The sequence below is a fragment of the Oncorhynchus mykiss genome, chromosome 17 (assembly GCF_013265735.2).
Source record: "Oncorhynchus mykiss isolate Arlee chromosome 17, USDA_OmykA_1.1, whole genome shotgun sequence".
NCBI classification, from domain to species: domain Eukaryota; kingdom Metazoa; phylum Chordata; class Actinopteri; order Salmoniformes; family Salmonidae; genus Oncorhynchus; species Oncorhynchus mykiss.
In genome coordinates, this window is record NC_048581.1 from 44601896 (window position 1) to 44616078 (window position 14183).

The following is a 14183-nucleotide window of genomic DNA, read 5'->3' on the forward strand; positions in this document are numbered from 1 at the left end:
CGGTAATATAGTACAACTCTGCCTCGCCGCTAGTCAGTCTGAACGGTGCTGCATGGCAAGTCTCAAGGGCAAGGCATGCATTAGAGAGAGATTCCCCAACGAATGCAAAGGAAAAGTAAATACATTGGAATTAAACAGGGATTTGTACATGCTTGATGAATAAGGTAAGATCAGAGATTATTTTCCCCCGCATATTTTCTTTGGGAATATATTCTGCAAGAGATATTGGGCGTGCGTTTCTCCTCCAGCCTAGCACCATATGCCGCAGCACACTGCTGGACAAAAACATGTTTACGTTGGAACGTTGGAGCTGCGCTTTCTTACGCGTTCTATAGCTGCTGGGATAGGCAAAATATGTGCTCGTTTGCTTCAAAACTATAATCTGTAGATTATGAGTTATAATCAAATGAGACAAGCAAATGTTTAGAAATGTGTATTTTCTGCCAATAGTAGTTTGAAAGGCAATTGATTTTTCAATTGATTTACATTGAATTGAAATGTAGGCCTATAAACTTATTTTTGTTAAATCTAGTTTTATACGTTTCTTATTAGTAATTATACAGTGTTTATTATTGAAATAGCACGTAAATGCATTAACATAATTTGCACATGCGGCTTTACTAGGCAATACCAGTGGTGTCCTGTCAAAGATATGGCCCGCGGGCCGGATTCAGCCTGCAAGTGGGTTCAATCCAGTTCCAAACAATACTTTAAAATGACTAAAACCAGATCGAAACTGTGTAGAAATGATAATGGACTTACATCCATACAGTTTCTTGACTATGTCTAGTTTATAATCACTGAAATGAAAGCTACAGTCAGGGAGCATCAACAATTCCGAAAACGATGAATAAAGGACTGTTTTTGGCTAATTTTGACTGCAAGGAAATACAACACATTTTCAAGGCTGCCCCCCCCCCCCCCCCCCCCCCCAACCTCATTGAAGACTGAATTAGGCCCCGGTCAAAATGAGTTTGACACCCCTGAGAGATTATAAAAGCATTAATGTATCTAGGTGAACAATATATACATGGTCAAGCAGAACAGATGAATGGAGCAATTATGCACTGGATATGTCGCAATAATTGCGTGTCATTCCAATTCAAGTGAATTTCCAGTAATTGGAGTTGATTTATTGCGTTTTGCATGTTCTGTAAGTAGCTTGCAGGTGATTTATGTACTATTTGGATTGCTCAGTGCTCTTGGCTGCCCCACACAGTGCTTTATGTTAATCCTTTGACAGTTCCTTTGGTGGGTTACTGTCGGTCACTGAGCCAAGAGCCCAGAGAAGGCGAGGGTGAAACATCCATGCTCAGCTTTGCCTTTTCTTGACAGTGTTGCAAGTAACAAATTAGTTACAAATTAAAATAAAGAAATTCCTTGCAACGTTTAGAATCAAACAATTAGAATAATTCAATATAGTAAACATTTGTTCAAATGAAAGAATATCCAATAAATTCATTCAATAAATAAAATGCACTAAAAACCCATTTAAATGTAAATGTGTGAGACAAAAGTGTGCATTGTCAGGAATAATTTACATTGCATGATGTCATCAAGTTATTTTCAATTATGTTTACTCCTGAAATACAAGTAAAGGAATGTGATAGCCAATAGCCGCATAGCATTCTGGGAGTCACTTCATCTCTCACAACAGCCGCTTCATCTCACGCCAACCGCGATCGAACTCGAAATGGAAACATGCACAGCATTCCATATTTGTCATGTGCAAGCAAGTAACTGAGTGGCTGAAGATAATTTGGTTCACAGATGGTGCATTGGAGATTCATGACTTGTGATTAGGTCTTGGCTATCTGTAATTTTCCCTGTAGGCTCTTGTCTGATATTAGAGTGAAAATCAGTTTAGTAACCTTCTCTCTCTTCTAATCTGCTTATTTATGTTTGTCTAGATATACAGTATCTGGGCTGGAAACCTTGGAATTTAAGACTTTTTCTACCCAAGCTTGTTTTATCTTGAGAGAGAACAACAGGTGTTCTCTATCTCTCTGCAAAGCACGACCTTGCTGTGGTGACCCATTCGTGGGTTTATTTGGTCCCAGTCTCCCGACAACAAGAGGAATAACCCTAACAAACTGCTGTATCAGAAAGACAAATTTCAACACAAAGTGGGAAACATTCTCTTGGCCCCTAGCCAGGAATGGTGGATAACTTCCTAGTGAGTGGCGAGGACACTTTTTTACCGTACGGTGGCTCCCCACCGGCATACCGCCTGTTGGACATGGTGACGGACGGGGGGACCTACCATGTGATGCCTTCGCCCTTCTCCGAGGATGACCTGAGCGAGTCGTCCAGCCCTCGCTCCTGCTCCAGCCCCGACTCCCAAGTGCTCAGTTCCAGCTATGGCAGCAGCTCCAGTGCCGAAAGCTCAGACAGCATCCTGGACCTTCTGCTGTCCCAGACCTCCCTAGGCGGGGCAGGGACCGGGGTGGCCATCCCCATGTCACTGCCCACCTTTCTGTGGGACTCACAGAGGGACGCGCCATCCCACCCTCACCCAGAGGCCTTGAAGGAGGAGAGCGTGGACTTCCCGGTCTGGTCCTTAGTGGACATGGAGGAGCCGTCCTTCCATCCCACCTTAGAGGAGATAGAGGAGTTCCTGGAGGAGAACATGGAGGTGGTGTCGTCCATGAAGCAGGAGGCCCAGGAGGGGGCGCTGGGGCCGGGCCTGGAGGAGATCTTGGGGCTGGGGGTGGGACTGGAGGTGTACAGGGAGTCCTCATCCCCAGGGCCAAGGCTGGAGCCAGAGGCCAAGCATTCAGACCAAACTGTGCCGACCGCAAATGCTGCCACCGTCACCGAGACCAAAAGCACACCCGCCACATCGTCACAGGAGTACAACGAAAGCCCGCACAACGACGTGTTCAAGAGTGGTTCATTATCCAGCAAGCCAGGATCAACACAGAGCTGTGAAAATGGTGGCAGCCCTGGAATTCCGGTCATCCTGCAGATCCAGCCCATTCAGATCAAACAGGAACCTGGTGCCACTGTTCCTCCTCCTCCGCCTCCTCCCACAGTTGTCCAGCCTCCTCCTCAGTCGGCATCGGACATAAAAATTGCCCAGCTGCTGGTCAACATCCAGGGGCATACCTTCGCCCTGGTGCCCCAGCTGCTTCCCTCCACCAGCCTCAACATCTCCTCTAAGTTTGTGCGCATCGCACCGGTGCCCATCGCGGCCAAGCCCCTGGGCCTCGGTGAGGTGGCGGTCGGGGGCCAGGGCCATGGGCTGCTGGTGGGGGGTCAGAAGTTCCAGAAGAACCCAGTGGCGGACCTTATCAAAATGCATAAATGCACTTTTCCCGGCTGCACCAAGATGTACACCAAGAGCAGCCACCTGAAGGCCCACCTGAGGAGACACACGGGGGAGAAGCCCTTTGCCTGCACCTGGCCGGGCTGTGGATGGAGGTGAGTGGGTGCTCACTTACAATGATGATGATGTATTACTTTATGATTATGATGATCATGATTTATTGCTTTATGGATTTTCTATGTCAAAAAGCTTCCGGACATTCAACGTAGTAGACATACCTATAGCAAGCTTCAACCGTTGACCACATAACCTGATCATTCTTCCCAATATATCGAAATAGATCATCTCAACACACTCGCTATCGTAATTGTATTTGACAGGTGTCAGGGTTTTGAAGCTCAACAATTTAAGACGTTGTTATCTCGAGAGATTTGATCAACGTTGCTTTATGGTTATGGCAGTTTGTTTAAAGAATGCTTAGGGGGTTTTGAGTGAGAGACCAGTCAGTGAACACATGCTTTCACAATCATGTGTGAGATATGGATTATACCCTATTGTTACCGTAAGGCCTTTCTGGACGCAGTGAGGTAATTATATGTCTGTCCACTATACAGTACAGTGTCATGTTCCTCAATGGAAGGAAGCCTTTGCACCACAGACCGTGGCTGGCACCCGAATTGACCTGTCTGATGAGGTCATCAATTAGCCCCAGCGAGGGGCTTAAAGTGAGACTTTACAGGATCCACAGGCTCCATTACTTATTTGTAGAGGCTCATTCTCTCGCAGCACCAAGCTAGCCGATGAGGCTCAGTGTTCATGGTGCTAAACATGGAATTCAGTTGCTTGTTTCCTTATGGCTATTTGGTTGTCACTCAACATGCTATTTCTTTATTCCAGTGCCACGATTCATTCGCCACAGTAGCAGTGCTGTGAATACATGTGTCTAGCACTAAGTGATATTTCCCCTTGTGGAGTAGTTGGATACCACTTAAAAGGAAGAAAAAGTATTCAATAAAGGAACACATTTGGGGTGGCAGGGTAGCCTAGTGGTTAGAGCATTGGACTAGTAACTGAAAGGTTGCAAGTTCAAATCCCTGAGCTGACAAGGTATGTCGTTCTGCCCCTGAACAGGCAGTTAACCCACTGTTCCTAGGCTGTTATTGAAAATAAGAATTTGTTCTTAACTGACTTGCCTAGTAAAAGGTAAAATAAAAATTTGGACTTGCAGTACAGCCCACCATGGTCATCTACAGATATAGTCAGAAAATAGAAAGCAAGGAAGAAATGTATATCAAGTCATTGTTTGTTCTTTCTCTTCTCCTCATCTGCTTTTCCAGAGCTCTTGCAGTCTTAAAGGCTGTGTTCAAAGTGTTAATTGGAGGGTTGTCAAGAGACATTAACATGTTCCCTCAGATTCACACTTTTTTCAGGCAGAGAGATATCTGGGATATGTGAGAATGGCGGGGGTGTCATATTTCTGCTGGTGTAAACTAAAACTGAGCCGAAGCATGTGGGTCGAGGTCACATGGGCGCAACTCGGGCGCCTCCTGTTCTGACTCGACAGCTGTGCAGGATTGTGCATGAGTAAGAGTGTGTGTGTGTGTGTGTGTGCGAACGTGTGTGATTGACTGTGTGACTCTTGCCCCCAGTACAACTGGCTGATTTCCTGAGGACACAGGGTCAGGCAAGAGAGTGACCGTATCAGGTGAAATTGGCTTTCTAAGTCAGGGGAAATGTTATCCATATGCCCTACACAGACCTCACTAAGTACAGGTGGCTAGAAGAGCAGGGACAAGCCAACACATGGGCAAAGTAGGGATCTGTTAGTGGTGTGTGTGAGTGAATGTATGTGTGTGTAACAGAGTGCATTCTGTTCTGCCCTGACCAGGGATCGAACTAGCAACCTTCTATACAACATCACACGCAATTCAACCATTTTAGCCATTAGAGCAAAAGACTAGTTTGTCACTGCGTGAGCGACAGTTGCCTTTAGATCTCATGGAAGGTGTGATGTCACCAATGCATTCCAGTCAACATCCTACAGATGACTTTGACATCCCCTACACGTACAGTACACGTGTATGTGTTTATACATGTATGTCAACACGCTCCATACAGCATGTTAGTTTTTAGTGCTGAGTGATTAGTGCTTTTTGAGGTTGGTGTGATCACGGTTAGATTGTAAAAAATAAAAAAAATCACGGTTTTCTATTTCGGGTTTCAATCATTTTTTTAAATGTATATTGAATGCTGTAACAACACATAATAAAACAATTAATATAAGTCCCATGGTGGTAGTGACTGCATATTATACTGCTCATTTATTAACCATCATTTATTCATATTATTTTAATGAAATATTTTGTTGTGTAAATTACATTTGTTTTATTTGATGACTACATTATTTAATTCCAAATCATCATCTCATCTCCATAGAGCTGCTGCCTATGCTGTCTGACAAAATCACTATTTTAGTAGTTCTTCAAAGTAAATAAGGCATACTTTAATGACTGCTGAATAACAACTATCAATCACTTAGATCATCATTTTTCTTCAGGTAGAGATACCTCGCGAAGCAACTGCTCTCTATCCCTCTCAATCGCAAGTTCTTCTGTCTCTTCCCTGCCTCTCCCTCTCCATGACTGGCCCACACAGACCGGAAAAGTAGGCGCGCACAATGGGTTGTCATTGTAGTTAATTACCAAGTTTTCTGCACTAAACTTTGTAGAATACTGGCCTGTTGGAAACTACAACTCCCTACTACATCGCACAGTTCAGGCTTGATCTGATTTCTCTCTAGAGAAATTGCTCATTGAGCTCGCAGAAGAAAAATAATAATAATTGGAGTTCAAATAATTTAACCGATTCTGGTCAATTAGTTGTTTAAAAAATGAAAAATTACAAAAATGTTGGTTAATCGCTCAGCACTATTATTTTGTATGGAATCATTACATATTTAATTTAAAAACATTTTAGTAGATGCTCTTATCCAGAGCAACTAGGGTAAAATACCTTGCTCAAGTGGATATCAACAGATTTGTCATCTAGTTAGCTTGGGATTTGAACCAGCAACCGTTCAGTTACTGGCCCAATTTGCTTAACCACTAGGCTACCTGCCTCGCTCCCTCCCTTATATGCTCAATCGTTCATGGACTGCAGTCCACTTCTTATCCTCTTGCACACACTGAGGAATCGATATTCCTGAAAAGGGTACTGCATCAGTCAATTTATTTATGTTGACTTTGGCATCAACTTGGCAACCTGCCAGTGGCCACGTATTTGTAATGCTGCAAGTCTGTTCCAGTAGATGAGCTCGGCTGCAGCAGAAATCTCTCTAGTAGTTATCCAGGCGATGCATCTCAGCCCAACAAAAGGGGTCTTGTCTGGACACAAAAGACAGGATTTAGTTAGAGTGGAGGCAAGACGGTGGGTTGGATGAAGGGGGGGTATAGAGAGAGAGAGAGAGAGAGAGAGAGGGAGAGAGAGAGCGAGATAGAGAGTGGGCTAGTGAGAAAGGATAAAGAGAGTGAGAGGGAGAAAGAAGGAAGAGCAAGAAAGAGAGAAAGTGTGTATGAGTAAGGGGCCTGTTTTGTGTGAGGGGCCTGTTTTGCACACAATCGGGCTGAGGGAAACTAGTGTGGAAGTGAGACGAACAAAGGCTAAGCACTGAATAGTTACCATGACTGTGTGATAGGAACGTCTAGGCTGGCAGTCTGCTTAAAAAGGGAGAAGGATCGGGGTGAGGTTTCTGTGCTGAGGCTGAGACTTTTACAGTTGGACGGGGGGACATGCATGCATACACTCTTAGGAAAAAAAGAGTTCCAAACGGGTTCTTTGGCTGTCCCTATAGGAGAACCTTTTAGGTTCCATGTAGAACCATTTGTGTGAAAGGGTTCTACATTAAACCCCAAAGGGTTCTACCTGGAACCAAAACGGGTTCTTCAAAAGGTTCTCCTATGGGGACAGCCGAATAACCCTTTTTAGGTAACACCTTTCTTTTCTAAGAGTGTACAGACACACGTGCAAACAGGTAAGGGAACGTTGTGAGCACACACAAACACATACACACCCATGCATGCACACCTACAGAATTCACCCTTACGTACACATGGTCTCGCAGTATTTCTCTCTTTCTCCCTCTCTTTGTCTTATATGTCTTGTATGTGTACACACACGCGCACAGCAAAATCCAATTAAACCTCCCCATATTTTCTCTGGAGCTGACATTGATATCATAGCATCACAAGGCCAGGGGCACTCACACTCCACACACTGTTATTCCACTGCTTCCAGTCAGTCAGTCAGTCAGTCAGAGGAACGAATTAGGGGGACTCCCTGGGTAGGTGGGTGGGTGGGTGGGGGGGTTATTCTCAGAGTAGTGCGCCTACACACGAGGCACGAGAGGACTGTTGAGCAGGAAGGGGCCAGAATGAGAAACAAACTTACTGTACACACGACTATTCAATAGCCACTACCATTGGCAGTACTACTGTGGTAGAGCTTGTGTCATTTTGTGTTCTAAACGTGTTCTCTAGAGTCATACTCTTGTATTATTACCCTACTGTTATTAATAACAAATAGTATTATTTTATTACTATCATCAGACTGAGCCCTTATTTTGAGAGTCACAGCAATAGCCCCTCTATAGTGGCCTATTTAGTGTCCTACTAAGCTAGCTAGCTATCTGAGCCCAAACCTCTTTTCTCCTCGTGGTGTGGGGACTCATGTTTTATGTGTTTGCGTGACAGATAGTAAAGTGATTTTTATTCGACTCCTTGAGCATTGATGCTTAATTACAGGCTCGAGATTGTATCCATTCATCATCATGTCAGCTCTGGCTGTAACATCTGGGAGACTGACAGAGCTAGGCTTGGGAGAGATTGCTGCGAGGCCAATAGTTGTCATGCCTTAACCTTGATCATGTGTTTCAAGCTGGCGCTAACTAGTTAACACTGCCACATAAGCATTGCTTTAAGCCTGTAGCCATGTACAATTGTACGAAAGCTCCAACTACTTAGCATTCCCTAATAGGATTTCGCCAAGGTTTATCCTTGGGTTTTAAGCTAGCGCTAACTAGCTAGCGATGATCTTCATAGCACTGGTAAGGTCATGTGTTTAAATTAAGATAGCTTTAACCTTTTTTGCATTGCCTTTGCACCCCCCTGCCCAAAAATGTTTTCATCTGACCCTCCCCTTCTACTGTAAAATAGCACCCTCCCCCCTCATAAAGTTAACTCAAAATAATGTTTGCGACCACAAATAACAAGCGACCCTGTGTTTATACACGTGGATACAACATTGGCACTTCAGCATGCTTTTGTGGAACAATCGATGCCATGCAGGTGCTACAGGCCAGAAGGTTGAGGGTTCGCCGACCACCACAGACGAGCTCGCTCTCGCCGTGTCTGTTTCATTACAATGCAATCAGAGCCGGCTGCGTACAATGATCAGCTAGGGGGAATCAGATTTATAATTATATATAATATATGCAACAGATTTTCCACCAACAGGTTTTTGTGCGAATGCACCACACAACCAATAAACAAAGCACGTCAATATCATGAATTGCTTTTTTTTAACACCACAATAAATAGACTATGTCAATCTCGGCAAACAGAAAATGAATCCCTCCCTTACCCAGTATCGAGGGTTTGTCATTAAACGTTTTGGTGTTTTGTAACAGATGGATGTTTCTAGTCATCAATTGGTCACTGCACAGTTTGGATTGATTGATTGATTTTATTTGTCAGTTAAAAAAATACATACAGGACCAGTCAAAAGTTTGGACACACCTACTCATTCAAGGGTTTTTCTTTATTTTGATTATTTTCTACATTGTACAGTAATAGTGAAGACATCAAAACTATGAAATAACACATTTGGAATCATGTATTAACCAAAAAGTGTTAAACGACGTCGATTTTAGATTCTTCAAAGTAGCCACCCTTTGCCTTGACCTAGTTAAATAAAGGTTAAATAAAAATTAAATAAATAAAATGACAGCTTTGCACACTATTGGTATTCCCTTAACCAGCTTCACCTGGAATGCTTTTCCAACAGTCTTGAAGGAGTTCCCACATATGCTGAGCACTTGTTGGCTGCTTTTCCTTCACTCTGCGTTCCAACTCATACTAAACCATCTCAATTGGGTTGAGGTTGAATGATTGTGGAGGCCAGGTCATCTGATGCAGCACTTCACTCTCCTTCTTGGTCAAATAGCCCTTGCCCAGCCTGGAGGTGTGTTGGGTCATTGTCCTGTTGAAAAACAAATGATAGTCCCACTAAGCACAAACCAGATGGGATGGCATATCTCTGCAGAGTGCTGTGGTAGCCATGCTGGTTAAGTGTGCCTTGAATTCTAAATAAATCACAGACAGTGTCACAAGCAAAGTACCAAAGTACACCATCACACCTCATCCTCAATGCTTCACGGTGGGATCCACACATGTGGATATCATCTGTTCACCCACACTGCGTTTCACAAAGACACAGTGGTTGGAACCAAAAATCTCACATTTTGACTCATCAGACCAAAGGACAGATTTCCACTGGTCTAATGTCCATTGCTTGTGTTTCTTGACCCAAGCAAGTCTCTTCTTATTATTGGTGTCCTTTAGTAGTGATTTCTTTGCAACAATTGGACAATGAAGGCCTGATTCATGCAGTCTCCTCTGAAAAGTTGATGTTGAGATATGTCTGTTACTTGAACTTGAGCAATTTCTGAGGCTGGTATCTCTAATGAACTTATCCTCTGCAGAAGAGGTAACTGGGTCTTCCTTTCCTATTTTGGTGCTCATGAGAGCCAGTTTTATCATAGCGCTTTAAAAGTTCTTGAAATTTTCTGGATTGACTGACCTTCATGTCTTAAAATAATGATGGACCGTTGTTTCTCTTTGCCTATTTGAGCTGTTCTTGCCATAATATAGACTTGGTCTTTTACCAAATAGGGCTATCTTCTGCATCCCTACCTTGTCACAACACAACTGGTTGGCTCAAACACATTAAGAAGGAAAGAAACTCCACAAATTAACTTTTAACAAGGCACACCTGTTAATTGCAATGCATTCCAGGTGACTACCTCTTGATGGTTGAGAGAATGCCAAGAGTGTACAAAGCTGTCATCAATGCAAAGGGTGGCTACTTTGAAGAATCTCAGATATAAAATACATTTTGATTAGTTTTTGATTAGTATTTAATTTTTATTTAACCTTTATTTAACTAGGTCAAGGCAAAGGGTGGCTACTTTGAAGAATCTAAAATCGACGTCGTTTAACACTTTTTGGTTAATACATGATTCCATATGTGTTATTTCAAAGTTTTGATGTCTTCACTATTATTCTACAATGTAGAAAATAGTCAAATAAAGAAAAACCCTTGAATTAGTAGTTTTTTTTTAGATGTTTGGGGCTGCTGGTGAACCATGATGTGCAGGCATAATCAAAAAGATACTAGAGTGGTGCACTTGCCAGCGTCTCTAGGATGTCTATCTCTAGGATGTCTATAGCCATCCAATTGGCGACAGATTTTCATATGAATATTCGGAAGTCTTCATTATAAACAATATGCTATTTCAGTTTCCTTTTGGAAAATTTGGCGTCGGACAACATGACAGGAATGATTTGAATCTACCAGACTTTTGAGATAAGTAATGGACATCCATATGCATTCAGATCCAACCTGGCGCAGCCAACGCCATCCATAAATGAGGGATTTGAGCTCTAAATGTATCAGGTTATTGCATGAGTAGGCCTTTAGGCTTAAGGAGTTCACTGTATGATATTCAGAATTTAATTAATGTATATATGTAGCCTATATAAAGGAAGAGAAGCTTAGGCCTAACCCCAGAGAGACAGAGATATGCCGGTGGCGTGCTATCACAGTAACATATATTTATTTATGGCAGATTCTTTCATTTTTGATCCAAATATTTTGTATAAAGATAAGCATTATATTGTTAGATTATAGGAGTTACTCTTGTAGGCCTCTTCCTCGTTTCAAGTTCAACTGTCGGAGTCAGTCTGCAGTAGCTAAAGCTTAGTAATAGCCACACCATACCAAATCTTCACAGATGTTTTATTAGGGTAATATCAAAAGTAAGTCAAGCCATTGTTTATAGGGAAAATACAAGCAGAAGAGTGATTGCAAACCAGGGGGAAAAAACGCACCTGCCTCCACTCTGCCCAATAAAATAAAATAAAAAACCTCCCTAAAGCAAAAAAATAAGTTGGACATCCCTCCCCTATTTTGCACCACCCCTCCCCCCAGTAAATTTCGATCTGTCCCTTAGCTCAGCCTAGCCATGTGTTTTAAGCTAATTATTTAGCATTGCTAGCATTACTTTAGGGTTCATCCATGTACTTTAAGCCAGCTCTAATGACATATTGTCTGGGATATTATATAACTAGCAAGGCTTGGTGAGATGCAGTAGGTCTTGCAAGAAAAGGGAGAAGCCCAGATTTACTGCAAAATAACACACTGGTTCAAGCAGACGTGGTGTAGCCAGTCACTTATTATGGTATACACTGCCCCAAGACTGCCAAAGTCAAAACATATCGGCTACTTGCTGTAAAATGACTTTTACCATCACGACTGTACACAAATCTGTATATCCTACCATTTCGGAATCACTGTCTCAAACATTTGACAATAATATGGAATGAAGCTAAAACCAAATTATCTTGTCTGTGCTATGTCAAGGAACATTTAAAATATGATAAATGTTTTTTGTTTATCATGTTAATAATGATTTATTCTATTCTAAAATGATTGACATCTCTCTCCTATCTGTGTGTGTCTCTCCCAGATTCTCACGGTCGGATGAGCTGTCGCGGCACCGGCGGTCCCACTCGGGGGTCAAACCCTACCAGTGTCCAGTGTGTGAGAAGAAATTTGCCCGCAGTGACCATCTATCAAAACATATCAAAGTCCATCGCTTTCCCCGAAGCCGGACGCTGCGCACAGCAAACTGACCCCATCCGGATCAATCTTCAATGGACATAGACCAAGGGAGCACGGAATGTGTGTGTGAGATGTGAATATGTATGTATGTCAGAGTGTGGTATGAGTTATATGTATATATATATATATATATATATATATATATATATATATGAGAGAGAGATTGTGTGTGCCTTGCCTTTTAGAGAAATATTGTGCTATAATTTATTGTAGAAAGCAAAAACAATGAACAACCATGTGAAACCAACAAATGACACTTACCATCTTCTCATTAATCAACATACCTTGAGATTCTTGTTGCTGTTGGTGCTTTTGCATGTTGTACTCTTTTTATTTGTTTTTATGTTCAGTCTTCATCTATTTCATTAATAGGTAAGATAAGCTTTTTCATTTGAGGTGAAATGTATAATTGCTTCAGTAACAGCCTTCTATTTTACCTGGATATGACTGCCTTTTATCATGTTAAGAGCCAATGTCTTTGACATTCCTCATCTGTCAGGTTAAAGTTTTCCTGGAACTTTCTCCAAGTCAGGTTGAAGTTTCCCCAGAAACGTTGTCCTTGTTTTTTTTCATTGTCACTCATAGCTCATTGACAGAGCGGGTAGAGAATAGTTTACTCATTCAGCACACTGTTTATGCAAAGGGAGGAGCAGAGCCTATTGTCAATTCTGTACATGAACTACTGATAACAAATAAGAACACGAATAAGCTACTGGGACTCTCAAGTTTCAGAAAAATTTCACCGGCTCAGATTCTGATACAAGGTGGGTGAAAGTAAAAGAATGGCAGAGAAAATGCAAATCGAAAAGCAAAAAAAGAAAGAATTGTGCACGGTAATGATTGTTGATTGTTTTACGTCTAAACAGGCCTTCCAGGCAGTGTTGTGTATTTTTTGGTATTTTTCGTGTAAGTGGCTCAAGCCATTTGTTAGACACTCGTCTGGCCTTAATCCACCACAGCATCCTTACCGGGGGAGAAAATAGTAATATAACAAGTTATTCATCACAGTTTTATGGAGAAATGGTGATATGGTTTGAGACAATGAGGAAAGGGAATTGAAAATGTATCACCCTTTACTCGCTCAGCATACACCTCCATTTTGCTCTCCGTTTTACAGTTGACACAAAATCTGCCTCAACTCAACAACCTGATCTGTTACTGGAATACCCACAAGCCTATGTTGGCGTGAGGTCATCATGTATGTGGATACTACTACACCACGGTGCTGAACACCCAGAAGAACTGCTTTCTGGGAACTGTAGTCACAACACTTATTTAGGCCATGACACAGTCATTACTTTTGATGTCCTGTTTTCTCTTGAAACTTGTTTGTTATGTATGCCATGCCCTGTTGTGAATATGTATGGTGAGAGAGATACCGTCCATGCAGAGTTCATGTACTGTTCGCAGATTAAAAAGCAGGGGTACACGATATTGTACATCATTCCTTTCATTCAATTTTTGAATTTTTAATGCTTGTTTAAACACAGGTGTTTTATCGCATCCTATGAATGTATGTTAATACCCCGGAGTGTACATAGCTGCATCCATGCGAAAGACACAGAAGACTATAATAACATATCTTAAGTCTGTGGTTGTGATGATTTCTAGTGGAACCCCTAAACGTGTACATAACAGAACGTTTCAGTACATATGAATATATTATATTTTTTTTCTTTGTTCTACCCAAGATGCATTTACAAATAAAAATGGAAACAATCCTGTGTAGATTACCCTCTATTATTTCTGCTCATTTTCTCATGTGAATTTATTAGAGCAAAAAATAGTCAATGTTTGGAGGTAACAAATCATCGTTTAACAAAATATACAGTATTAGTCAAAAAAATTGGACACAACTACTCATTCAAGGGTTTTTCTTTATTTTGACTATTTTCTACATTGTAGAATAATAGTGAAGACGTCAAAACTATGTTAATAACTTCTTACGGCTGAAATC

The 14183-nt window shown here is 41.9% G+C and overlaps 1 protein-coding gene across 1 annotated transcript; it reads left to right on the forward strand.

Moving 5' to 3' along the window:
- The first annotated feature begins 7 nt into the window (after positions 1-7).
- On the forward strand, positions 8-13954 carry LOC110493936 (Krueppel-like factor 15). Its single transcript, XM_021568553.2, has 3 exons — positions 8-164; positions 1911-3423; positions 12072-13954. Exons 2-3 carry the CDS (start codon positions 2159-2161, stop codon positions 12235-12237), a joined length of 1431 nt encoding a protein of 476 aa, XP_021424228.1. The 5' UTR covers positions 8-164; positions 1911-2158; the 3' UTR covers positions 12238-13954.
- The last annotated feature ends 229 nt before the right edge of the window (positions 13955-14183 follow it).

Coding starts and splice junctions, on each gene's coding strand:
- LOC110493936 (XM_021568553.2), top strand. CDS start 2,159: ATGGTGGATAACTTCCTAGTGAGTGGCGAGGACACTTTTTTACCGTAC. Junction 3,424..12,071: donor TGGCCGGGCTGTGGATGGAG/GTGAGTGGGTGC, acceptor TGTCTCTCCCAG/ATTCTCACGGTCGGATGAGC.